Source organism: Coffea arabica, chromosome 5c (assembly GCF_036785885.1).
Source record: "Coffea arabica cultivar ET-39 chromosome 5c, Coffea Arabica ET-39 HiFi, whole genome shotgun sequence".
Taxonomy (NCBI): Eukaryota; Viridiplantae; Streptophyta; class Magnoliopsida; order Gentianales; family Rubiaceae; genus Coffea; species Coffea arabica.
The window spans coordinates 35,262,572-35,288,901 of record NC_092319.1 but is presented as its reverse complement, the minus strand read 5'-3'; the positions used below and the strand labels follow the sequence as shown (position 1 = coordinate 35,288,901).

The window sequence follows — 26,330 nt, the reverse complement described above, 5'->3', positions numbered from 1 at the left end:
AAATCAAGTCTGCTTTCTTCTCTATGGATCCTAATAAGGCTCCTGGGAGTGATGGCATGTCCCCTCTATTCTTTCAAAAATTCTGGAGCATTATTAAAAAGGATTTGGTAAACGCAATCCAAGGTTTTTTCCATCATAGTGTTATCTTAAAAGCCATAAACCACACAGTTATATCCCTGATCCCAAAAATTGATTGTCCCATAGAGATTAACCAGTATAGACCTATAAGTCTTTGCCAAGTAGTCTACAAAGCTCTAGCTAAAATTCTTGCCAACAGACTGAAACCTTTTCTCAGTAGGTGCATCAGCAAATCTCAATCTGCATTCGTACCAGGTAGGCAAATTTTAGATAATATCATTCTGTCCCATGAGTTAATGCATTATCTGAAAAACAAAAGGCAAGGTAGAGTAGGCTCTATGGCTGTGAAACTGGATATGTCGAAAGCCTATAACAGGGTGGAATGGAGGTTCCTAAAGGCAATAATGGAGAAAATGGGATTTTGCTCTACTTGGGTAGGATGGATCACAGCATGCATCAGCTCAGTAACATATTCGTTCAACATCAATGGTGAGCAGAAGGAGTTTGTCACCCTCACTAGAGGCATAAGGCAGGGCGATCCACTCTCTCCCTACTTGTTTTTACTATGTTCAGAAGGACTATCAAATCTACTACAGAAAGCTAAGGTGGAGAAGGAGCTGACTAGAGTAAAAATTAGTAGAGGGGCGCCTGCAATCACCCACCTATTCTTTGCTAACGACTCCCTTGTCTTCTGTAAGGCTAACAAACAGGAAGCTGGAAAACTGATGATGATACTCAAGCAGTATGAAGAGGCTATGGGGCAGCTCATTAATAAGGAAAAGTCATCTGTATACTTTAGCAAAAATACAATGCAATTTGTGAGAAGTGAGGTCTGTCAAGCCATGGGATCAATTAAACAGGTAGGACAAGGTAAATATCTTGGACTACCTATGATAATCACGAGATCCAAGGAGCAGGTGTTTGGATTCATAAGGAATTCTGTTGACAAGAAATTGCAGGGATGGAAAAACAAGCTGCTAAGTCAAGGAGGGAAGGAGATAATGCTTAAAGCGGTAGCAATGGCCATGCCTACCTATACTATGTCTTGCTTTAAACTACATATGCAGGGAGTTGAGTTCTAAAATGGCAGATTACTGGTGGGGTGACAATGATGGGAAGAAAAAAATACACTGGATAGGATGGAAAAAAATGGCAGCGAAAAGAAGCAAGGGGGGATTAGGATTTAAGGATCTGCAACTGTTCAACAAAGCTCTGCTGGCTAAACAAGTCTGGAAGTTAATTACACAACCAAACTTGCTAGTCAGTAAAGTGTTAAAGGAGAAGTACTATCCTAAGCTATCAGTTTTCAATAGCAAGGTGCCTCAGAATGCATCGTGGATCTGGAGGAGCCTATCTGGGGTAAGAAATTGCAGTAAGGAATCAGGAGGAGAATAGGTAATGGGAAGGGGACAAGAATTTGGGAAGATAATTGGATCCCAGAGACGCCAGGAGGGAAACCAACATCTGTTAAGCCCCAGGGGTGCCAACTAAAACTGGTTTCTGAACTGATTAGGAACAATAGATGGAATAGAGCCCTTATCTTCAAAACTTTCAACCATCAAGATGCTGCAAGAATCCTGACTATACCAATAAGTGTGACAAGAATAGAAGGCAGCTACTACTGGGCGCATAATCAAAATGGACAATATACAGTTCAGTCTGGATACAAGGCTTGGGTGAAGAAAAAGGAAATGGAGATATCTGGAAGGAGGGACGAAGCTGGAACTAGCCTGGATGGAACCATCTCTCAAATATGGAGGTCACTGTGGGAGCAGAACGTAAGTCAAAAGATGAAAATTTTCATATGGAAGTGCTTGCACAGGGGACTACCAGTTAGAGAAGTCATCTACTCAAGGACTAGGCAAGGAACCCCGATATGTGCTGGATGTGGGGCAAATGAAGAAACAATTGAACATATGCTACTCCAATGCCATAAAGTCAAGGAAATCTGGGAAATGGCGCCAGTGAAGTGGGATGGAATAGAACACCTGTCAAATTGCTTCACCAAATGGTGGTCTGCAATACATGAAGCTCAAGTGAGCAGAAGAGGGTAGGATCAGGTCAACCTTACCATCAATATACTCTGGCAGATCTGGAAGGCAAGGAACAATAGAGAGTTTAACCATAAGGAGAAGGAGCCTTTTAAGATAATAGAGAAGGCTCTAAAGGAATGGACAGAATTTGAAGAAGCTAACAAATGGAAGGATGCTGGGAATAGCACTCTGGAAACAGAGGAACAGCAAAGGGCAGATCAAGAGCAAATGGAGTGCCATACTGGACTGCTGTTAAAGATTCATACCCACCAAAGTAAAGATCAACCAACTGTGGGGATTGGAATCTCAGCAACAGACTATATGGGACAATTGCAAGCAGTTTGGGCACTAACAGAAAGGACATCATGAGATTTACTACAAGACCAAGCTGCAGCAGTCAGATTAGCTCTACTGAAAGCTGGTAATCAAGGATGGAGGAACATTCAAGTGGAACTGGACAACCGAAAGCTGGTAGATGCCATAAAGAAACCAAGACACCACAATCATCTGATGGCTATTCTAATAGAGGATATAAGGTCCATTTGTAATTTGTTTCAAAAGTGCTCTATCTCTTTTGCTATTTCAAGGAAAGTAGAATGTATTAAGTTGAGCTTGCATGCTCTAAACATCTGGATAGATGAAGAATTGGTGAATCCCAATCTTAGATGCTAGTGCATCAGTAAGTTGCTGGGACAGTTTGTTCCTTTTCTTTGGACCGTTGTCCAAACACTGTACAGGTTAAGGAGATATATATAAAATGCTAACGTTTCGGGAAAAAAAAAAAAAGACTCCCATGAGGACTACTTGTTTTGGAGGAGAATTTCGTTTGACAGAGTTTTTTCTTTTTTGTCGTTATTCTTTGGAATTTCGTAAGCCTGAGCTTTGTAAAGCAATCAGGAGACAAAAGCTACCGTTGTTGACATTGCAAGTTGCTTTTCCAATTGTATTGACCAATTTGAGTAAGAAAGCAATTGAAAAACCCTTTTTCTCGTATGATCTGCTTAGCAATTAGGAGAAAACAGGGATACCTTTATGGTAGGAACCTACCTATGGTAGGAAGGCCGGCAAAGAGCGACACGTGTTGGGGTGCATACAGTCTAAACGGAGACGTTAAATTGTTGCATAGCGCGTGAAGAGGAAATTAGATAGAATCGTTTGTGGATACAACCAAAAAGCACACTGACTTCCGTACGAGTTGGGCCAGGAAATGTTATTGCAAGTTAAAACCAGAGGCATTTATATATTTGCAAATGTACCCATTACCAATGGAAAAATGCTGCAAATGCCTTGGACAAAAAATGTGTGTAAAGAAGGTATCGAAATTTTAAAAAATAATAAATGATTATCGCACACGCGTGGGGGATAATAATTTGGAAGAAGGAAAGGTGGAGATAAATGAAAGGATTCAAGCCTTCATTAAATTTATATACATATATAAATTTAGTACCAAGTGTTGAGCTTAAGCATGTGGGAAAATGGAGTAGTAACTAGCGTTATGGTAAAAAAATAGTTTTAGACATGATATAATAGGTTATAATAATTTTATCAACCATTTGATTACCTGTTGAACTTATTCACTTGAATAGGATTATGCGTAAAAATAAGGAAGTAAGTTTGTCATCTAAAATAGAAAGTTAACGTAATAAACTAGTAACTTTTGCAGCCCAAAAGGTGAATTGAAAGTATTATGAAACATACTTTTTAAAAAGATAAATTACAATTTTTATCCTGAATATAGTTTTGAGGGAGTAAGTTTATTCAAAGTAATAGTATGTTTTTATACATAAATAATCATTTTTACTTATAACATAGTAAATTTGATTAATGACAAAAACATGCTAATTTGTGGCAAAAATATTCTATTATGCTTAAAAAACTTATGCCAAGGCCATATTTTATTGTTATTTGAAATAACACTAAAATGTTTTATTAATGATTAAAACTGAGTACCTTACTTGGTAAGTACTATTTATATACTTGTATAAATACTTGATCATATGTGAATAAATTAATATTTTTGAAATTTATACATAATTAAATTTTTTGTGTTGCAGTTTTAAAAAAAGTAAGCGAAATTTTTTTTACGCAGAACACAAAAATCCACAAGTCAAAATAGTTGGTTTGAAAGGGAAAGATATAGCTGAATATCATTGTTTAAAGTGCTAAACAAATAGATGTAAAATATTGGTTAAAAACTGGTACTTTGACATATAATAAAGGAAAGTCATAAAAAGCAGGCTATTTATGGAAAAAGTTCTCATTAATAAAAATACCAACTCTTCACGGCTTTCTTACAAGACCTCCAAAGAATGAGCAAAGTACCAATAGTTGACATAGTAAATTTTTCGATTTATACAGAATTAAATTGTTTCTTGCATTTTAAAAAAAATAATGAAAATTTTTTATCAAAAGCACATAAGTCAAATGAATTTGTCTATAAGGGAAAGGAATAGCAAATATGTACTACAGTGCTATTTTTGAAAAATACCTCGAAAAATATGTAATCCAAGCGGAACCGATTCTTTATTATTTAAAATACCAAATCTGTGATTGTGTTTTAACTGTTATCCATTGGTATTCTAAAGTATCATGTTTCCATCAAATACCACCTCTTTAACACCCATTTTCCCGTAAAAAATTTATTTATTGGATAAAATAAAAATAAACCGGTTTTGTAATAAAATACTAGCTCTTTATAGTTTCCCTCCATTATAAGAATAGAGTACCCATTTTTTCATTAAAAAATTTATTTATCTGATAAAATAAAAATAAATTCGTTTTCCAATAAAATACTAACTCTTTATGGCTTTCCTGCATTATAAGAACAGAGTATCCATTTTTGCATAGAAAAATGTATTTATCGAATAAAATAAAAATAAATTTGTTTTTCAATAAAACACTACATCTTTATGGCTTTCCTGTATTATAAGAACAGAGTACCCATATTTTCATAAACCAATTTATTTATCGGATAAAATAAAAATAAATCCATTTTCGAATAAAACACTAGTTCTTTATGACTTTCCTCCATTATAAGAACAGATTACCCATTTTTTTATAAAAGAATTTATTTATCGGATAAAATAAAAATAAACCCATTTTTCAATAAAACACTAATTCTTTATGGCTTTTCTCCATTATAAGTAGGGCCCGGATCCGTCAAATTTATCCGGACATGGGTAGGGATTTAGTTCCGTTACCCGGAAACAGATCCGGATCCGTTTTGTCAAACAAAAAAACGGGTCGGGTAGGAATATAGTATTCCGGCCCGTATTGGACCTGGATCCGAATATAAATGGATTAATAATTTAAAAAAAAAATATTTATTAATATAATTTGATTAGGATGATGTATTTAAGTAATCAATATAATTGGACCCAGATCCTAATCAATATAATTTGATTAGGGTGATGTATTTGAATAAGGTTAATTTGATTTCTTTTCTTATTTGATTTTTTTTTTGTATTAGTTAGAAATTAGTTTATAAATATATGTTTTTTTCTCAGGAATTATAAATTTTGTTAGTTTTTTTTTATATAGACCTGAATCCAGATCTGGGACCCGTCGGATCCGGATCCGGAACATAAAGTAAAAGACCCGTCGGGTAAACGGGTTGGATCCGGATCCGATAGTGTGCCGGGTCCGGGTCTGGAATAATGAATTTCGGCCCGGACCTGACCCATTGACAGGCCTAATTATAAGAACACAGTACCCGTATTTCCATAAACCAATTTATTTATCGGATAAAATAAAAATAAATCAATTTTCTCATAAAACACTAGCTCTTTATGACTTTTCTCCATTATAAGAACAGAGTACCCATTTTTTCATAAAAGAATTTATTTATCGGATAAAATAAAAATAAAAAGAAACCCGTTTTTCAATAAAACACTAGCTTTTTATGACTTTTCTCCATTATAACAACAGAGTACCCATTTTTTCATTAAAAAATTTATTTGTCGGACAAAATAAAATAAACCCGTTTTTCTATAAAACGCTAACTCTTTATGGCTTTCCTACATTATAAGAACAGAGTACCCATTTTTTATAAACAAATTTATTTATTGGATAAAATAAAAATAATTCATTTTTCAATAAAGCACCAGCTACTTATGGCTTTCCTCCATAAATTATCTATTTTCATAAGTTAATTTATTAGTTGGATAAAATTAGAATAAAATTAGGTTGACAGCAAATTACTTTTTACGATAAAATTGAAATACAGGAAAATAACCTATAGCAAGTTTTAAGTCCATTTCCATTACAAAAATATGCTAGAAATTCTTTTTGCAAATGCAATACACCTAATTCATAAAATCTCAAGAAACCTTTACAACCGTTATGCAAAAGCAACTTATTCATTCTAAATTTTTAGCATCAATTTGATTATCTATTGGATATATCCACCTAAATAGGATAATTTGTATTTTCTGGAACACGAGATATAATAAGAATTAAACTTGTATTAATGTAGACCTAACAAAATGAGAGAAATATCATAACAATTAATACAATAATAAGAATAATAGAGTTGGTATAACAAAATTAGTATAGTCTAGAATTTTATTTTTTTGTGTAGATAGTTCACGAATATGAGATTGAACCACTAAAAAAAAGACATCTATATCTATCTATATGTATTGCAGATGGAATTTTGGATAAGGAGCTTTCCAAATTGTCAAAAGTCTGAATACTATTTTATTACAATTTTACATTTCTAAAATTAATAAATGTTTATGTCACAACTAATCCTTTAACTGCTCGTACAAATCCTATACTCATGCTCATATTTTTTCCACATTTCCCTCACGTTTTCCCCACTAACCCATAAAATTAAAACTCCTAAATTTTAACTAACAGATAATAACCACCTATGTGAAATGATATATGCAAATTTCAATTAATGTCTCATATTTACTGCTGACTTTACAGATAGTAATAACTAACAGTTATTACTGACATTTATATCTCACACTTACCACATTACTCATAGTAATAACTAACTGTTAATTTAAGAAATTCGCAACTACGAAAGTCACATATCCAAAATTTAGGAGCATGTTTAAATTATAATTTTCACAATTCAATGTATTTTATTGTCATAATATAGTTTATTCTCATAATCATTCACAAAATTGATGCTCACTAATCCAATTGACCCATTTAATTTGTCATCCTATAAATTGAATATAGCGAAAAAATTATGTATCATACATTCACCATGGATAAATCTCAATCACAAACATTTCAGTCAGTGACAAAGCCAAGATTATTTTTCTACACTGGGGCTAAAATTTTTCTAGAGGGGGTAAAATGAGTACTCTATTTTTATAATAGAAGAAAACCATAAAAAGTTAGTGTTTTATTGAAAAATGGATTTATTTTTATTTCAGTCGATAAATAAATTTGTTTATAGAAAAATGGGTACTCTGTTTTTATAATAGAAAAAAGCTATAAAGAGTTAGTGTTTTATTGAAAACGAATTTTTATGTATTTTATCCGCTAAATAAATTTGTTTATGGGAAAACATCTTTAAAGAGGTGGCATTTGATGGGATCATGATACTTTAAGATACCAATGAATAACAGTTAAAACACAATCACAGATTTGACATTTTAAATAGTAAAGAATCGGTTCCGTATGGATTACATATTTTTCGGGATATTTTTCAATAACAACCCTATAGTCCTTCGAACATGAACTACAAGTACTGTACGTATCTGCTATTCTTTTCTCTTTTAGACCATTCCTTTTGACTCATGTGCTTTCTCATAAAACATTTTCATTCATTTTTTTAAATGCAAAAAAAATTAATGAAATATGTATAAATAAAAAAAATACTATTTTAATTATTGCCACTTTGCTCATATGTTATAAGACTGATAAGAAAACCGTGAAGCGTTGCTATTTTTATGAATGATAACTTTTCCCGCAAATGGCCTGCTCTTTATGGCTTTCCTTTATTATATGTCAACACACCTGCTTTTAACGAGCATTTTACATCTAATTTACTTAGTACCGTAAACAATGATATTCAAAATGTTTCTTTCCCTTTTAGACCAACTACTTTGACTTGTGATTTTTTGTACTCCCAGAAAAAAGATTTTCACTTACTTTTTTTTTTTAAACTGCAAAAGAAAAAATTAATTTCCCTATAAATTTAAAAAATACTTGTTTATTCACATACGATCAAGTATGAATACAAGTATATTAACAGTACTTACTAAGTAACGTACTCAGTTTTAATCATTAACAATACATTTTAGTGTTATTTCAAATAACACTAAAATATGGGCTTCGTATAAGTTTTTTAAGCATTATACAATATTTTGGCCATAAATTAGTGTGTTTTTGTTATTAATCAAATTTACTATGTTATAAGTAAAAATCACTAATTATGTATAAAAACATACTTTTACTTGAAATAAACTTATTTTCTCAAAAGTATATTTGGGATATACTATTGTAATTTATCTTTTTAAAAAGTATATTTCATATTACTTACAATTTACCTTTTGGACTGCAAAAGTTACTAATTTATTACGTTAATTTACTATTTTAGATGAGAAATTTACTTCCTTATTTTTACCCATAATCCTATTTAAGTGGATAGGTCTAACAGGTAATCAAATGGTCACTAAAATTTTTAGAACCTATTATATCATGTCTAAAACTGTTTTGTTTACCGTAACGATAGTTATGGGACCATTTTCCCGAATGCTTAAGCTGAACACTTGAGTACTAAATTTATATATGTATATAAATATAATGAAGGTTTCAATCTCTTTGTGTTTCGCGTTGCCGTGGAATTACTATGTTTACCTCTGCTCCAATTTTCCTTCTTTCAAGTTATTATCCCCGACACGTGTAACATTTATATTTATTAATTGTTAAAACTTCAGTACCTTCTTTACACATATTTTTTTGTCGAAGGCATTTGCAGTATTTTTTCGCTGCTAACGGGTACATTTGCAAATGCATAAATACCGGTGGTTCTGACTTGCAATTACCCTTTTCTGGCCTAACCTACTATATTGGAAAATGGAAGTCCGAACGTGTGCTTTTTTGCTTGTATCCACAGACTAAAATTTAATGTTTGCTCTTCACGTGCTCTTCCAGAATTTAACATCTCCGTTTATACTCCGTTCAACTCCAACACGTGTCATGCTCTGAGTGGCATGCTCTGAGTGGCTGCCTACGACCGACAGGAATGGTCAAAGGCCATAAAGGTTTCCCCTTCTCCCCTGCCCCTCTCCAATCTCCATCATTGCTTGAAAAGAGTTGAATTTAAAACAGTTTGCAAGGAATCGAGCCACGCATGATTGTCCCAATCAATATAGGCTGCTTAGACATTACAATTCCTTCTCGCCTGTAATTCAATGGTGCTGTCCCGTTACTTCAACTGTTTCCATCTAATCGTACTCCTAGAATTAGTGGAAATTCAAAGATAGAAAAGGGAACTTATTAACAAAATACATACATTTGGCAGAGTCTCAAGGTTTTCGGCTTCTTCAAGTTTGCTTGCAATTTCAAGGTAAAAGTAGATCATACTCCATCTGAATTGTGTAATTTTTGGAGTTGTTTCTTGCTTCATCATGTTATAATAGCTTTACGTGTCAAGGATATCTTAATTCGATAATCATCCGTTCACCAACACTCAAAAATCATGCTTCTTGTAGTAGTGAAAGCTAAACGAAAATATAGAACACACTTTTGTCTATTGGCTGAGTCTTGCGGTTCTCAGCTTCTTCAAGACTTCTTGGCTTGAAAATTTTGCTTGTCCAAGATTTCAAGCTACAATTATGTCAAACTCGAACTTAATTTTGCAAGTTTTTTAGTTGTTTCATATTGTCTTCGTGGTGACTTTAGCTTTACGAGGCACAAAGATCTTCATCAATTCTTTTATCTTTCAACTGGGAGTGCTCTTTTTAAGCTTTTCACATGATTGACATTTTACATAGATCTGCCCAAACTAGAATGTATTAGATCACTGTATGTACATATGGGATTAGGAGAATAAGCTAAGGCTTAGTTTGGGAGTTTGTAGAGAAAGTTTAAATTATGAGAGAAAAGAAAGGAAGAGAAGCGATTTTCAAGTTGTTTGGGAGTTGAAGAATGATGTGGAATGATTTTGGACATGTTGGGTTTAGTTCATCATTCACGATTATGTGCAAGTTGAGTGGTGTTGTAAAGAAAATTCGTATCAAATTAAAATCACAGTACAGATTGGTTTGCTGACATAAACATCTCATCAAAGAACATTTTTTGTCTGAATTATTGTTACAGATTGATTTGCCGACATGAAAAATCTCACCAAAGAACATTTTTTGTCTGAATTATTGTATTAAAGTGCTGAAGTTTTCTGGTTTTGACATTACTAAAGTGCTGAACCTTTCTCAAATATGATTTTTGTTTTGGAGCCAAGGAGGTTGAATTGAGTTTGAGAAGAAAGATGTGAATTGGACTTTTAAATCCTTTTCCATCTGATATTCTGTTCTTGTTATTCAATTGTGGTTGCAGGATGTCGTTTGTGTAATTGGATAGAAATTTCAGCCCCGCCTTAATTTGCAGCCCTTGGGGCCTCACGTCTTCCATCTTCCACAAGTTGAATGTGATTTTTGGTTCTTGATGACTAAATTAGTTCAAATGCATGACCTCTCAATTGAAAATTTTTTGATAGCTCACCACCAGATGCACATGCATCACACGTGCTTTTTCCTAGTAATATTTAGGAATACTACAAAAAGTGTCTATCTGAAAGACTGATAGAGGTGGTTCTCGTGCAAAGAAATTTTTTTTGGGGGAGAAAGAAAGAACTTATATTTGATTGATGAAATTTTCATCGCATTGCATTTAAGAAAAATGACAACAGTTAGCTACATCAATTGGATTAAATTTACACTACCAAGTACAAAACCAGTGCTTCTCAGAGATTTCTTTATTTGCATTGACTGTTCTTCAGATTCTGATTATGTTTGGCATTAATCAAATCAAAAGAAAAACTAGTTTACAAAGATAAAGAGAAAAATGGAGACAGGGTGTGGGATGATTAGTAGGGTAATGTATTAAAGTCATGTTCAGTGAAATTGTTGAATTAAGGATCTAAAAATGCTTGATTAATTCAGTGTTTTACAGTTCATGTTCTTCTAAGTTTTACAAGATTGATCTTGATACAGTTTTGACATTTCTTCAAATATTGAATGACCTATTCTACTTTTGGCAGTTGGAAGAACTCTAGATAAGCTTATAGGTGCATAAATTTTGGATTGACTGAAGAACATATATTTTCCTACTAAATCTATCATGATTGTGTTATTAACTTTACAAAACAATGTGCAGACTGAGTTCAGTTTCATGCTAACTTTGATGTCCTCTTCCATTTTAAGATTTGGATATGCTTTAATTTGCCTTGTGAATCTAAGCTTGACACATTCTTGCATTCTCAAATCCTACTAGATGATACAATCATTTGGAAAAGCTCTCGCCAAAAAGACCATGGAGATTGTAGTAGAAGATTGCATGGGAGGGAGCAATGTGGACAACATGCAAACGCTGAAAAGAAATTGGCAAGAGTTGAGCTGCAAAGCATCAGATGTCGAAGAGGAAGTGAAGAGAGAAGAAATGTCAGGTAAAACGAAAAGGAAAATTGAAGTTGACAATTGGTTAAAGGAGGTTAAATATTTAAATCCTGAAATCGATGCACTGGAAACAAGAAGATCATCTTGGAGGCTTCCATTGAAGGAGGATCCTGTGCGGAAGCTGCAATTTCAGGTGAAAGAACTTATTGATCAGAGCCGTCACTTCAATGGGCTTGTGCTCCATACTTATGACAACATTGTGGAGTCATGCTTGCCAACCAAATTGTTTGGAGAAAAGGTCAAACAAAATTTGGAGAGAATTTGGCCATGCTTGGTGACCGATGACATATCAAACATTGGAATTTATGGGATGGGAGGAGTTGGCAAGACCACATTGGTGAAGCACATCAATTACTATCTTCTACAAAAAGGTTATCAAGTTCTTTGGGTGACAATTTCTCAAGAGTTCAGTATTAAGAGTTTGCAAGAAAAGATTGCCAATGTCTTAGGTGTTTGTTTATCAGATAAGGACGATGAAGTAGTAAGGGCATATGTATTGTATGGGGCATTAAGGAGATTGGAGAAATTAACAGTGCTCATATTGGATGATGTTTGGCAATAGTTTTGTTCACACAGGGCAGGGATTTCTCTTGATGCAAACAAGTGCAGGTTGATATTGACTACTCGCTCACTAGAAGTGTGTGACAGGATGCAGTGTCAGAGAATATTTGAAGTGAAAATTCTGGATTCAAATGAAGCTTGGGAATTGTTCATGTATACACTAGGAGACAAGAAAGTGCTTCATATAGATGTGGAAGAGATTGCCAAGTCTGTTGCCAAAAGGTGTGCCGGTTTGCCCCTTGGTATCGTCACTGTGGCTGGGAGCATGAGAGGTGTTACTGACATATGTGAGTGGAGAAATGCATTGGAACAATTGAATTCATGTTCAATAGGGCATGATGAGATGCAACGCGATGTTTTTTCCATTCTTGAGTGGAGTTTTGACCGATTAAGCAAATATGAACAGAAATGTTTCCTGTATTGCTGTCTTTATCCAGAAGATTGCAGGATAGCAAGAGAGGGATTAATAAATCTCTTCATTAGGGAAGAGTTGATGCCTAAACGAAGCTCAAGGTTAGCAGAATTTGATCAAGGTCATAAGATATTAAACAAACTAGTAAAAGTTTGCTTGCTGGAAGAAACTACAGATGACAGGGGCAATGAGTGTGTAAGAATGCATGATTTGATAAGAGGTATGGCATTAAGGATCACCAGTGGAAACTCTACTCTAAAGATCAGCGGAGATGTACCGAGGTTCTTGGTGAAGAGCATACGAATCGGAAATTCCAGAGTGGCATTCGAAGAAAAAGAATGGACAGAAGATCTCCATGCATTTTCCATCTATTCAATTGGAAGTGCAATAGAAATTCCACCAGGCATGTCACCAAAGTGTCCCAAGCTCTCAACCTTGCTTCTTCGTTCGCTACACATAGGAAGAATTCCAAATACATTCTTTAAGCACATGTCTGGACTTAAGGTTCTAGATCTAAGACACAATAGATTAATAAAAGAGCTGCCTGACTGTGTTTCAAACCTGGTGAGTCTCACTGCTTTGGTGTTACAGAATTGTATCCACCTCCAATCTGTGCCACCATTAGGAAATCTTACACAATTGAAGGAATTGGACCTGTCTGGGTCTGGAATTGAGGATTTACCCCAAGGCTTGAAATCATTGGTCAACCTGGAAAGGCTGGACATGCTCAAATGCCAAAATCTTCACAGGGTGATAATACCAAAAGGGACATTTTCTGAATTGAGTTGTCTCCAACAGCTAGTATTGGATCCCTACTATTTTGTACAAGTCAATGATCCAGAAGTGTCAAACCAATTAGAAGTATTTACTGGATGCTTACCATTTAATGACTTCTATGAAATCTCTAGGTGGCCAAAACATTATACTGTTGAATTCAATGAGTTTTTACCTGAGGATGGGTACTTTGATCATGATGATGAATACATTAATGGTCATTCTCAAGAGCTGTTGGCTTTCCGTCAGTGTCACTTCTGGAGAGGATCGAATAATCCTGTTCTACTTCTGCCACATAATGTCAAGCATCTAAGACTTGTGAAATGTGTTAGCTTGGGCAATAGGTGCCTGTCAGATGTTTTTAAGAACTTTACAAGTTTGAAAGACTTGTCTTATTTGAGCATTATTGATGTAGATGACATCGAGTTGCCCTCTCCTCCGCCTCCTCTTCATGATCAGTTGGTAGTCTCCTGTTTTAATCCACTACAAAATCTACAAGAGCTAAAACTCGTAGACTTGCCGAATCTGGTTGATCTCTTATATTGGGAATCAGAATCATCTTTTCTGCCACCTGCCACCTTTTCTTCCCTTGCCTGTATCATGATTTCAAAATGTCACAAGTTGAAGCAGCTGTTCACTGTGCAGTTGCTGCAAGGCCTTCAAAATCTTGATGACTTATATGTTGATGATTGTGAAGGACTGGAAGAGATAGCAGAGGATGACGACGGAGTAGGACGTGGAGGAGAAGGAATTCAAAGTGAAGCCACCACCACTGTCATACTCCTGAAGTTAAGGCGTTTGTATCTGAATCGGCTTCCAGAACTGAAGCACATCTGGAATGCAGCCAAGATTTGCAAATCACTTCAGTATATTAATGTACGTGACTGTCCGAAGGTAAGGAGGCTGCCTTTGTTTCTTCCCACTACCACTGCACTGCCATCTCCTCCAACCCTCTTATAGAAATCTATTGTGACCAAGGATGGTGGCAATCGTTAGTCTGGGAAAATCCCAATGACAAAGTTTCCCTTAAACCAATTTTTTCAAAAGAAAATGAAGAATGAATTGGAAGACCCTCTGTTTGATCAAATTCTTCACTGGTTGACATGTAAGTGTTTTTATCCCCTTCCTCTAGTGTTACCAAAGCATCCCCTTTTCTTTTAGCTCCCCCAAAATGAATTGCTTGTCTAGGAATCAATGCTAACTCTTCTCTTATTGAGTTCAACTTTTTCTCTGCCAACTACCTTTCTTTAGGTGCTTAGCTGCTTACACCCTTTTTTAAATTAAGTAATGTAATTTATTACGTATATTGTTTTACTTCTCTTTTTAATGCCTTTTGATTTCTGTGAATCTAATTATTTTTTTTCTTGTTTTTTGAATTCAATGTCATTATTAAATTGTAAAGTGAATGAGCTGAATTTTGTGTTCTTTTCTTTTCTTTTTTTTCATTCCCTGCAATTGAAGGTTGTCTTGTTTTCCCCTTTCTCTGAAGAGGCTTTCCAGATAAAGCTGTAAGGTATATATGTTTACCAATGCCTGTATTCCAAATGTTTTACTGAAAACCAAATAAGTTAAAAGGCTAGCTTTTTTCCTAATTTCCTATGCGGATTGAAGTTCTAGACATGTTCAGGGAGTGTTGGAAGAAAGCTTTCAACGGAGAAAGGCGAAGAAGGCCTCCTTCTGGGGGGCCCGAGCCGGAAATAGAATGCTAAGTAATTTACATGATTGTAATAATTTCGATACTGCCATGTATAAATTTCCTTTGTATGTCTGACTGTTGTAATGAACTGTTACTGTCAATTTTTCGTAGGTTAAAGCTTGCTATTTCTAGGTAGAAAGGAAAAAAAATTGCTGCTGCAATAGAGGTGAAGTTGCCAAAAAAAAAAGTATAACTTGAAGCCTTATCTACCAGCATCAAATATACTTTCATTATATGCTTCTTCCTTAGCTGTATTACAGTTGCGGTTTTGTGTCATGTCTAGCATTCTATTCCTAGCTAGTTGATGTTTTTCCTATACTTGCTTGGAATTGGAGTAGTCATACTACTTCTGACTATACCCGGAATATTAGTGAAACTGTTTTGGGGTATAATGCCAAAAGTTTTGGAGTTAGATTCTACTCCAACTTTGTGATTTCACTCTATCAATTCAAACCCTTTCATTATCTAAGATTTTTCCGGTTTTCCATTTCGAGAAACTATAACATCAATTGCACTGATAATTCATTATCTGAATTCTTTTGATTGGGAATAGGATTGTACATGCATGTTGAAGAGTGATCAGAATAACATTTGAATCCTTTCCGGAGTTAAGCGTTTAGATTTAAAATTAATTGACATAACAAAATCTTACATGAACTTCTCTATGTGACTTGAGCTTTTCTATCTGTTCTTTGGCAGCAGTCATCTATGAACATATCAGACCTGTATGGAATGATATTTTTCTTTTAAAAAAACGGATGGAAGAAAAACCTCAGATGGAGTTTCCTCTTGCAAAAGACAATGCAATTGTATGTCATCTTATATGGTGTTGACTTCTGTAACAAAAAAGCAGAGTATGTTTGAGATGGCAACTAGCTAATGCACAGTCATGCAATATACGAAGAAGCAAAATTTGAGGTCAGTAACTTTTGGTTAAGAAACTATCCTAATCAGTAATTAGTTTCCAGCTTATAATCAATTGAGTGTAATTTGAGCCTAAACAGGAAAAGAATATCAGAACTTGTAAAATAGCTGGCTGAAGTCTCAAGATGACAGCCTAGAGGACGTTTAGTAATATTATCTGTCAAAGGAAGTGAAGAAGTGGATGGTGCAATTGATCTAGTTTTGTTGCATGAAGAAGCAGAAACAAAATGACCAGAAGGCCAAGGTGCTGCAACATTGTCATTGAGATCGCTGGTAAATCCAATGCCTGAAATTTTATCAAATGTTACACCCAATGGCAAGTTAGGCATGAGAAAAGCAGAATCTAGAGAATACATAAGTAGTAAACTAGTCAAAGATAAGACTAAATTGACGTTCATTGTGGATCAAGAATCAAAGCCCTAGAATTTCAAAGTACTAAAAGCAAGAATTTAAGCCAATCTCAAAGGGAGATTTATCACAGAAAATATCCTCTTGATGCATCAACTGGTGAGGAATTATGATTGAAAATGGGTAAAGCTTGATGTGTGGTTAAAATTGACATGGTGAAAGCTTATGATTCTGTCAGATGGGACTTCTTTATTCTGCGTTCTAGAGGTTCTGCATTTTCCGTTTATCAGCTGGGCCAGATGCTGTGTGACAACTGCAAAATTTTCAATCAATCTCAAAGGCGTTCTGGTCGGTGATTTTTCAAGCAGTAAAGGGTTGAGACCGGGGGATCCCATCTCCCCTTACCTATTTCTTATTGTCATGGAGGTGTTCTCTCAGTTGTTTGATGATTACATCACTGCAGATGCATGTGATTTTTATCCTAGATGTGCTGAGCTTGGGATTTCACATATTTCCTTTGCAGATGATCTATTTGTTATGGCCTCTGCTGCTCCTAAATCATTCGAATGATTAAGAAGACCATAGCAGAATTTTCAGACATGCCTGTCCTTATTCCAAACCTGTCTAAATCTGAAATATTTTTAGCTGGAGTGGGGGAGGAGCTTCAGAAGAGGATTGGTGAAGATCTGGCTATACGTATTGTAACTCTAGCTGTAAAGTAATTGGGGGTCCCCCTTATTTCTACTAGATTAACTATGCAGGAGTGTCAACCTTTCTTGACAAAATGATGGAAAGAATCCAGAACTGGGCAGTCAGGAAGCCATCTTATGGAGGAAGACTCACTCTTATTAGAACTGTGCTTAACAGCATATTTGTAAACTGGGGCAGTATATTCATATTATCCTCTGCTTTTGTAAAGAAATTAGAGAGCTTGCTGAATTCTTTTTTATGGTCAGGTTTTGAGCTCAAGCATTCTAAAACTAAAGTTGGCTGGAGGGAATCCTGTCTACCATTGAAGAAGGTGGTTTGGAATAAAGCCTTGGTGCTCAGGCACAATTGGGATATCTTTCACAAGAAAGATTCCCTAGGGATAAGGTTGGTTCATATACATGCATGCTGAGGGATTATTCTTTTTGGGCTATTGACGCTTAGGCTTGTGGCTTTTGGAATTGGACCGAACTGCTGAAGTTAAGACCTGTAGCTAGACAGTGTATACAAATGATTGTTGGCAATGGAAGAAATATGTACTTGTGGCATGATTGGTGGAATCCTTAGGGGCTTCTCTTACTGACTTATTCCATGTGTATCGTGCAGTTATTTAGCTGTATCCAGCAAGCTAAGGTTGATAGTATCATCCACAGTGGATGGTTAGAAATGGTTCAGATGAATCCTATGAATGTTCAGTGAGAAAAATAGCTTTTGCTGCTGTTGTTTATGAGCTGTGGCATTATAGGAATTTAAAGGTATTCCTGAATATCCTATTCCCACCTGCTATGATTACTGAAAGAATTATGGCTGATATGGGGGCTGGATGGGAGATTTCAAAGGCTAATTCTAATGACTGCATTATGCTCGGCCACAGTCCATGTTTGTTAATGGAATATATACTCTGGCACTTGTACAGACTGTTTTTCTTAACATTTCCTGCAATTGTGTACGCCTACTTCTGATATCAATAAAATAAGGGCACTTACAAAAGGGGGAAAAAAGCCAAATTCTGTAGAGACTGTAAACTTTCTAACTCCTCGAGCTATTCAAGACTTGGTTATCCTGTCAACTATAACTAGTTGAGGTATTTGTTTCTGTTTCTGTGTGTGTGTGCGCGCGCATGCGCGTGTATTCCTGTAGAAATGACGTCTTACAGAGGGAATAGATCATCAGATAAAAAAAAAGATAAAAAAATAAATTTTACAACCATGCAGTATCTGTTCAAATGATCACCTTTTGAGTCAATTGGTGAATGAAATCGGTTCTCAGCAGACAGCACACATGATGATTAACAAATATATGAAATGAAAAAATTGCAATCAGTAATGTTAGGAAAAGTAACCTAAAGTGGCAAATATTAAGAGATACAAGTGAACGTGGACTTTTTTTTCTGACATTTTCTCAAGGAAACTTAAGAATTCGGCAATAAATCTACTTTGAATGTGGACTTTGAGGTGACAAGTCCTTCAGCATGATATGACAGATGTTATACGCATTGATGGATATGTCAGCGCTCTGCGCCTTCATACCAAGCAAGGAAGCTCAGTTTACAGCCTTCAAGTTTGTAATAAAGCTCTGATCATGTGACTTTCCATGGCAGTGGATCAAGATGTATTATTGTTCAGTTGAGCTCCATATTCTTTCCATGGTTTTGCATCAAGATGTATTACTGCAATAAAGCTCTGCTCATGTAACTTTTTATGGCATTTGGATGAATTATCAAAGTTTACCAGGAAAGCCATATAGGCAGATAGCAGCAGAAGATGCATCTCTTGTAATTCACAATATTGGGACTGTTCCTCATGATAGCTGAGTCATCAGGCAGGATGGGATTGCCAATGTTTTCATACTATACTTGCTCAAAGCTAGTTGATCAAGTTCTCGTGGAATGTGGAAGGCTGTGTCAACCCCATTTGATTTTTAAAATAAAAAAATTAAATTGAATCTGACCAAGTTGGGCTGGCTCTATGTGAACAATTAACTGCACTTTGCTATTGCAGGTGTAACAATGGAGGCCTATGATCCAGATCTTGCCTCTTAAAACATGCCTATCACATTATTACTGTCAAAAACTAAACTATAAATTTGAATAATATATTAATTGTTCAAGATATCAATTATGGGTTTGGAGATAGTCAAGTTTAGATTTTGGTGCAATTGTGCAGTTGTTTTAGTTTTAGTTCATATAGGATTTGTTGTATGTCACTTTAACTTCGATGTATGTGTAACTTTTGTTCGTGTAGATTAACTTATTGTATTATAAACTTGTGAAAAGCTTGGATTATGTTGAGAGAGAGAGAGAGAGCAAAAACTAACTTGGACAAGCGAAAATTTTCAGATGCAAATTGGCTACTAAAATTTGTACTTGAGAGTTTGAGGCGTGTTAGTTGTGTTAATCCACTTTGCGGTCTAGAAATTCATGAATGGTTAACTGCCTTTTTTGTATCGCCATTTTTCTTCAAAAGATTTTTACGTTTTTTATAAATACATTTCCCAATCATCTCTTTATCTTATATGCATCAAATCAAATCGCTATAGAACATTTTTCTATAAAAACTTTAGAAAACAACAATCCAAACAGTAAGCTGTAATTGAGGTCTAAACCAATTATACGTTTAATTTATCCCACATCAGTTGTGCCAATGGCAGGATGCTTGGAATGTGAGACAAAGTCTTACCCCTTGAGCTAGCCCGGTGGCACCCAAGATTACGTGAGTATTAATCTCATGGCATGTGACTCCATCCCAAGCAAAACAACAATCTGTACTGTGGTTCCAAGATCCAATATGGCTTCTCCATTTTGGTTTGTTTGATCAGATTTAGAAGTGCGAAAACAAATCTTTTATACAGCTTAATTTCACACCAGTTTCAACCAATTTAGTGAATGACCCGCTAGTCTTTTTAATTTTTTTATTATCTCAAAATTCTACCATGTTTCCGGTAAGACCGACTTTGGACATTGGTGAGTCTGATGTGCTTGTCTTACATAAAAGATTTTTTCTTACATAAATATGTCATATGGCTCTCAAACGTTGATTCATGTTTGAGCTTGAATGTTGAAGTCAATCGGATTATGTAAGCAGTGATTTTGCAAATTTGTGTTTGCATAATTCTGGGCTTAATCACTATTTGAAGACGCTTTATTGTCCAAAAATCTGTAGCCTACCTCAAGCTGACGAATCCCTTTTGCTCAGAGTCTCGGTACCTTTTTAGTCAAAGAAAAATAAATCTCCTTACAAAATCTTTTCTGTTAAAACCGTATACAAGATTCCCTAAAACTGACAGGAAATTCAATTGTTTTAGTCCTACTTGCAACAATGTGTACTAATTTTCCAAGATAACATCTTTGGATAAGAAAACTGACCCTGAAATTCAAAAAACAGAAAACACCAATTTGCTGCATTGGCCTTTCATGATGGGACAAGTGTTCTTCAAAGAAACTGAAGTTTCGACACAAAGAGGAAAAGTAAAGTGCTATCAAAAAAATTTCTATGTGCATGTTTGTTTGATAAAAATTGCTTAAATATGTATCATATAATACAAAATATTTGTTGAGTATTTATAGGTGAGCAATTGAACTTGTCATAGCGTTGTCTCGACTCTTCACAAAATGGAGTCAATTATTAGATAAAAAGTGGTCGATTTCAATTTATCCTCCTTACTTTTCTAGATAATGATAAAATAACGATGACTTAAACACTTTTGCAGAGTGTTTGAGCCATTGTTTCTTCAAGACTTGCTATTCTTGTTCTCTTGTCCAGATTAGAGCAATTGAGAAGTACAATTCAAAAGCTAAAAAGATGTATATAATATGCACAATATCGAAACTATCCTTTCATTTGTCTCCCAATTTCGGGGAAACTGTTCAAAGAATTATGGAGATAAATGCTTCTCAAGTACTATATAACAATGGTGAGATGCTTAAATCGATTTAATAAAAACTTTCACTATATAAGAATAGTGAGGTTGGAAAAGCTTGGTTCAAGAGATAGGCAAAAGGAAGCCTCTCAGTGAGCAAAATACTGGAGGAGAGCTCCAAAAAAGGATTACTAAGAGGAAGCAAGAAGGTAATGCTGGGAAGGAAAATGAGGGGGTGTTGGAGGGTGGTCAGAAAAGGGGTAAAATAATGGCTATGGAATCTGAGGATATTACAATGTTGAAGGTGATGGAACCCAACCTAAATGGAGCTCCAAAGTCTTTATGAAGGCTCTGGTGTGGAATTGTCGAGGTGTTGGGAGCCCCTTGACAGTTCCTCAACTCAAGGAGATTATAAATCTTCACTTCCCAGAGGTGGTTTTTCTGTCAGAAACTAAAAATAGGAAATGCTTTATGAACAAAGTAATGATGAAACTGAGGTATGATAAGCTTTTTGTTGTGGATCCAATTGGTAAATCAGGAGGGTTGACAGTTATGTGGAAGCAAGAGCTTGCAGTAGGAAAAGTTTCATTTACTGAATTTACTATAGAATTGCAGATCAATGGGACAGGTGGGAAGGCTCAGTGGTGGCTCATATGTGTTTATGCCAGTAGTAATGAGGCAGCACGAGAAAAACAATGGAAAATCATCTCAGAAAGAAAGGTTTTATGGGGAAGGAATTGGGTGTTGGCTGGGGATATGAATGATTTGGTAAATAATGATGAGAAGTGGGGGGGGGGGGTGTTAGGAGACTTGAGAGTAGCTTCAGGAAATTCAGGGACTTTATTAGAATTAATGAGCTGATAGACTTAGCTTTGAGAGGGCTCCTTGGACCTGGTGTAATAACTGGAAGGAGGAAGGGGAGATTAAAGAGAGACTAGATAGAATCCTGGGGAGTAGAGGATGGAGAAAAGAATACAGAAAGGCAAAATGTTTACACATACAGAATGAAGCATCTGACCATTGCATGTTGTTGCTTGATACTGAACCGAGATGTAAAAAATGGAAGAAAAGATTTTATTTTGACAGAAACTAGCTCAAAAGTCCAGATGTGGGGGACATAATCAGCAAGGCTTGGAGTAAAGAGCAGAATGGTTCAAGATTTTATAAACTTCAGCATAAGATCAAAGAGTGCAGGATAGCTTTATTGGAATGGAATAGACAGAAAAATAAAAATGCTAAGAGGCAAATCCAAAGGGTAAAACAGGAGCTGGTGGATCTGCAAAAGAGTAATCTGGCAAATAAGGGTGAAAGAAGAGCTGCATTGAGAAAGGATTTGGCTGATGCATACAGAAAAGAGGAAGTGTACTGGGCTCAAAAGGCTAGAAGCAGTTGGCTAAAAGAAGGCGATAAAAATACAAAGTATTTTCATGCCATTGTTGAGGGGAGAAGGAGAAGGAATACTATCTCAAACTTGCAGAAAAGTGATGGAAACTGGTGCAATTCTATGGAGGAGGTGGAGGGTGAGATTGAGGGGTATTTTAAGGAACTTTTCACTTCTTCTAATCCTCAGAACTTTGACTCCATTTTGGATGGAATCCCTCAAGTGATTACAGGGCAGATGAATGCAAAGCTCGTGAGGCCTGTGTCTGAAGTGGAAATCAGAAAAGCTGTGTTCTCCTTATAACCTTATAAAGCACCTGGACCAGATGATCATCAAAGATGATCTTCTTAATGCCATTTCCAGTTTCTTTCACTCAGGGAACCTGTTAAGTGCTATAAATGATACGATGATAACTCTCATCCCTAAAATTGACCACCCTGTCTATGTGTCCCAATTCAGACCAATCAGCCTATGTAATGTCGTTTATAGGATCATTTCGAAAATTCTAGTTAATAGGCTAAAACCTTTGTTAAAGTCTTGCATTAGTATGAACCAATCTGCCTTTATTCCTGGAAGACAGATTATTGATAACATCATAGTTGCACATGAGTCAATTCATTGTTTGAATAATATGAGGAGAGGTCCGAATGCTTTTATGGCTCTAAATTAAAAGTTGGATATGTCCAAGGCTTACGATAGAGTGGAATGGCAATTTGTGGTGAAAATGATGGATAAGATGGGGTTCTGCCAAACTTGGATCAAGTGGATCTTAACATGCATGTCTTCTGTGGCTTATTCTTTTAACATTAATGGTGAGAGGAGAGACTTTGTTAAACCTTCCAGAGGACTTAGGCAAGGAGATCCCTTATCTCCTTACCTTTTTCTTCTGGTTACTGAAGGATTCTCTAACTTGTTGAGAAAAGCAATGTAGGGACACAGGTTGACTGGGCTCAAAGTAGCACATTCTTGTCCTGCTCTATCTCACCTATTTTTTTGCAGATGACACACTCATTTTTTGTAAAGCTAATAAGGAAGAGGCTGGAGAAGTAATGCAGATACTCAAACAATATGGGGAAGCTTCTGGTCAGATTGTTAATGTGGAGAAATCTTCGGTCTTTTTTGGTAGGAATACAGCAGAGGGTAGGAAACAAGAGATACTGGGTATGTTAGGGGGGATGAAACTAGTAAAACAAAGCAGATATTTGGGTCTCCCAATGGTCATAAGAAGATCTAAGAGACAGGTGTTTAGTTATATCAAGGAAAAAGTTGTCAGCAGATTGGGAGGATGGAAGGAGAAAGTTCTAAGTCAGGCTGGGAAAGAAATCATGTTGAAGTCAGTTATTTTGGCACTTCCTACCTATGCAATGAGCTGCTGCAAATTGCCCAAAACTTTATGTAAGGATATATGTAGACAAATGGCAAAGTTCTGGTGGGGGGATAGTGAGGAGGCAAAGAGAATACACTGGATTGGCTGGGATAAGTTGTCTGAAGTGAAAGGGAAAGGGGGTTTGGGGTTCAGGGATCTTCAGTGCTTTAATAAGGCTATGTTAGCTAAACAGCTTTGAAGAGTGTTGACAAATCCAAGTCTTCTAGTTAGCAGGGTTATCAAGGGTAGATATTTTAAAGGAACCTCTATCTGGAAGACAAAGGAAAGAGGTGGAGATTCCTGGATGTGGAATAGTATCCTTAGTTCTAGGGACCTACTAGAAAAAGGAGTAAGGAAGAGAGTTGGTGATGGAAGCACTATTAATATTTGGAAGGACAAATGGATAATGAATAGTGGAAATGGAATGGTTCAATCCAAGAAACCAGAAGGATGCCAGACTTCAAAGGTGCAGGAATTGATCAGCAATGGTAGATGGAGAAAGGATTTGATGCAGACATTGTTTAGTGAGGAAGATTGTGCTAGAATAGGGAGTATCCCACTGAGTACATGTGGAAGCAAGGATAGACTGGTTTGGCCAAGGTCTATCTCTGGACAATACACAGTTAAAATTGGTTATGTAATGGCTAAGGAGATAAGAACAGGCAGGAGCAGACTAAGTATGGGAAAGGGAATCGCAGCAGAAATGAAGGAAACTTTGGAGCATGGAAATTCTTATGGAGTCTAAACACCAAACATAAACTGAAACATTTTATATGGAAATGTTTACAAAGAATACTGCCAGTAAATGAGGTGCTGAAGAGGAGTACTGGAAAAGGAGATGACAGATGTGTTTGCTGTGGAAAGAATATAGAAACTCTGGAACATATGTTATTTTTTTGCAGACATGCAGAATTGATCTGGAAAGCTGCTCCTGTTAGATGGGATGGATTGTTGGACTTCAGACACAACTTTTGGCTTTGGTGGAATAGTCTTATGGAAGCCAAAGAGAGAGTTGAGGGGAGGGATCACATAGTTCTTACTATAAATATTCTTTGGCAGGTGTGGAAGTCCAGGAATAGTATCCAGTTTAACAGAGAGGGAAGGTGTCCTGGAGAGACTGTGAATAAGGCAATGCTGGAATGGTTAGAGTATAAGAACATAGGGAGTGAGGATGACTTTAACAGAAAAGTAGGGGGGGACAAAGCTATGAAAGGTGGTAGGTGGTCATTAGCACCTAAAGGCTTTATAATCATGAATACTGATGCCAGTCTGAACATACAAAAATAGAGAGTGGGGAGGGGGATTGTGGCCAGAAAGGATGATAAAGGTTTGATTGGGGCATAGGCAGATAGTGATGACAAACTGGGGGAACCGGCTGTGGAGGAAGCTCTAGCTATCAGGCAGGCTTTGAACTTTGCAAAGCAAAAGGGTTGGAGAAAGGTCCTGATACAATCTGATTGCAAAGGTATAATTGACAAAATTAATGCGAGAAAGGCAGAGGATCCAAATATTGGAGTCATTCTTTTTTATATCTTGAAACTCAGACAAGTTTTCACGGAATGTTCCTTCTCCTTTATCAAAAGAGAAGGTAACTTTGTAGCTCACCACTTGGCAAAATTTGCCATTAACCTGATGAACGACTTGGAGTTGCAGGAATCTTTTCCTGAATGGCTGAAGAGTTTAGCTAGAAATGATGTAGGAGCATGTGCTCCAGCTTTGTAATCTTTGTTCATGATTAATGAATCTGTTATCGTTTGGAAAAAAAAAAAGAATAGTGAGATGCTTGAATCGATTTAATAAAAACTTTTTTGAACTATTTCTTTTTCTGGAAATCAACCAGATAGCAATTACTTGAAATATTTCTTAAATGGTCCTTTATTAAACAAAAATTATCACAACACGTTAAAGTACGTGTTAGATAATGTTGTTACAAATGTTAATAAATAAAAGATTTATCGGCACAATTGAGCAATAAAAAGGGTTTGCAAGAGAAAAAGGTTAAGTAATATAAAAATAAATAAATTTTAAAATTAACTATTATATAATCAATCTTGTGCATAACTGATGATGTAGTAAAATTATGAATAATTTTCTTTGGTAGCAATCCAAAGGCTCTGTTGCTGAAAGAAAATCAAGGATCCTACTTTTCTTACCCAACAATCCCTAATTGAAGTGAATGTCATTCATTAAGACTTAAATTTAGACGACCATTGCCTTTACAGGAAGTTTTTGTGTTGACTTTTCTTTCATCTTTTACAATAAGTTAGTCTAGAAAATAATAGATCTTAGTATCCAAAACACAATTCCATGAAAGACAAATGAGTCTAATAATCTCTAATCGAAGTGAATATCTATCGAATTGGAAAACATGTTTGCCCAACTATGCGACACAAACAGTTAACGCAAGAGCCCACTTAGGTTTAGAAAGGTCGAGATTGACTTAGGAATTGAACTATATAGTTGATTATTGGTCAGGGCACCAGTCTTGAATGATAAAATTGCCACTGATCTAGTATATTTAATTTCTCAAATGCTGTGAAGTTCACAATTGAC

General features: G+C 35.7%; 3 protein-coding genes and 1 pseudogene across 3 annotated transcripts; all 4 read left to right on the top strand.

Moving 5' to 3' along the window:
* Window positions 1-9,190: 9,190 nt before the first annotated feature.
* LOC113690380 (probable disease resistance protein At1g61300) lies at window positions 9,191-17,683 on the top strand (annotated as a pseudogene).
* Window positions 16,344-17,034, top strand: LOC113690381 (uncharacterized). Its single transcript, XM_027208245.2, has 2 exons — window positions 16,344-16,389; window positions 16,703-17,034. Exons 1-2 carry the CDS (start codon window positions 16,344-16,346, stop codon window positions 17,032-17,034), a joined length of 378 nt encoding a protein of 125 aa, XP_027064046.1.
* Window positions 17,684-21,372: 3,689 nt separating the features above from the next.
* On the top strand, window positions 21,373-22,714 carry LOC140007286 (uncharacterized). Its single transcript, XM_072050000.1, has 2 exons — window positions 21,373-21,798; window positions 22,205-22,714. The coding sequence occupies exons 1-2, from the start codon at window positions 21,373-21,375 to the stop codon at window positions 22,712-22,714; spliced, it is 936 nt and encodes a 311-aa protein (XP_071906101.1).
* Window positions 22,715-24,582: 1,868 nt separating this feature from the next.
* On the top strand, window positions 24,583-25,499 carry LOC140007285 (uncharacterized). The gene is made up of 3 exons (XM_072049999.1): window positions 24,583-24,587; window positions 24,680-24,965; window positions 25,122-25,499. The coding sequence occupies exons 1-3, from the start codon at window positions 24,583-24,585 to the stop codon at window positions 25,497-25,499; spliced, it is 669 nt and encodes a 222-aa protein (XP_071906100.1).
* The last annotated feature ends 831 nt before the right edge of the window (window positions 25,500-26,330 follow it).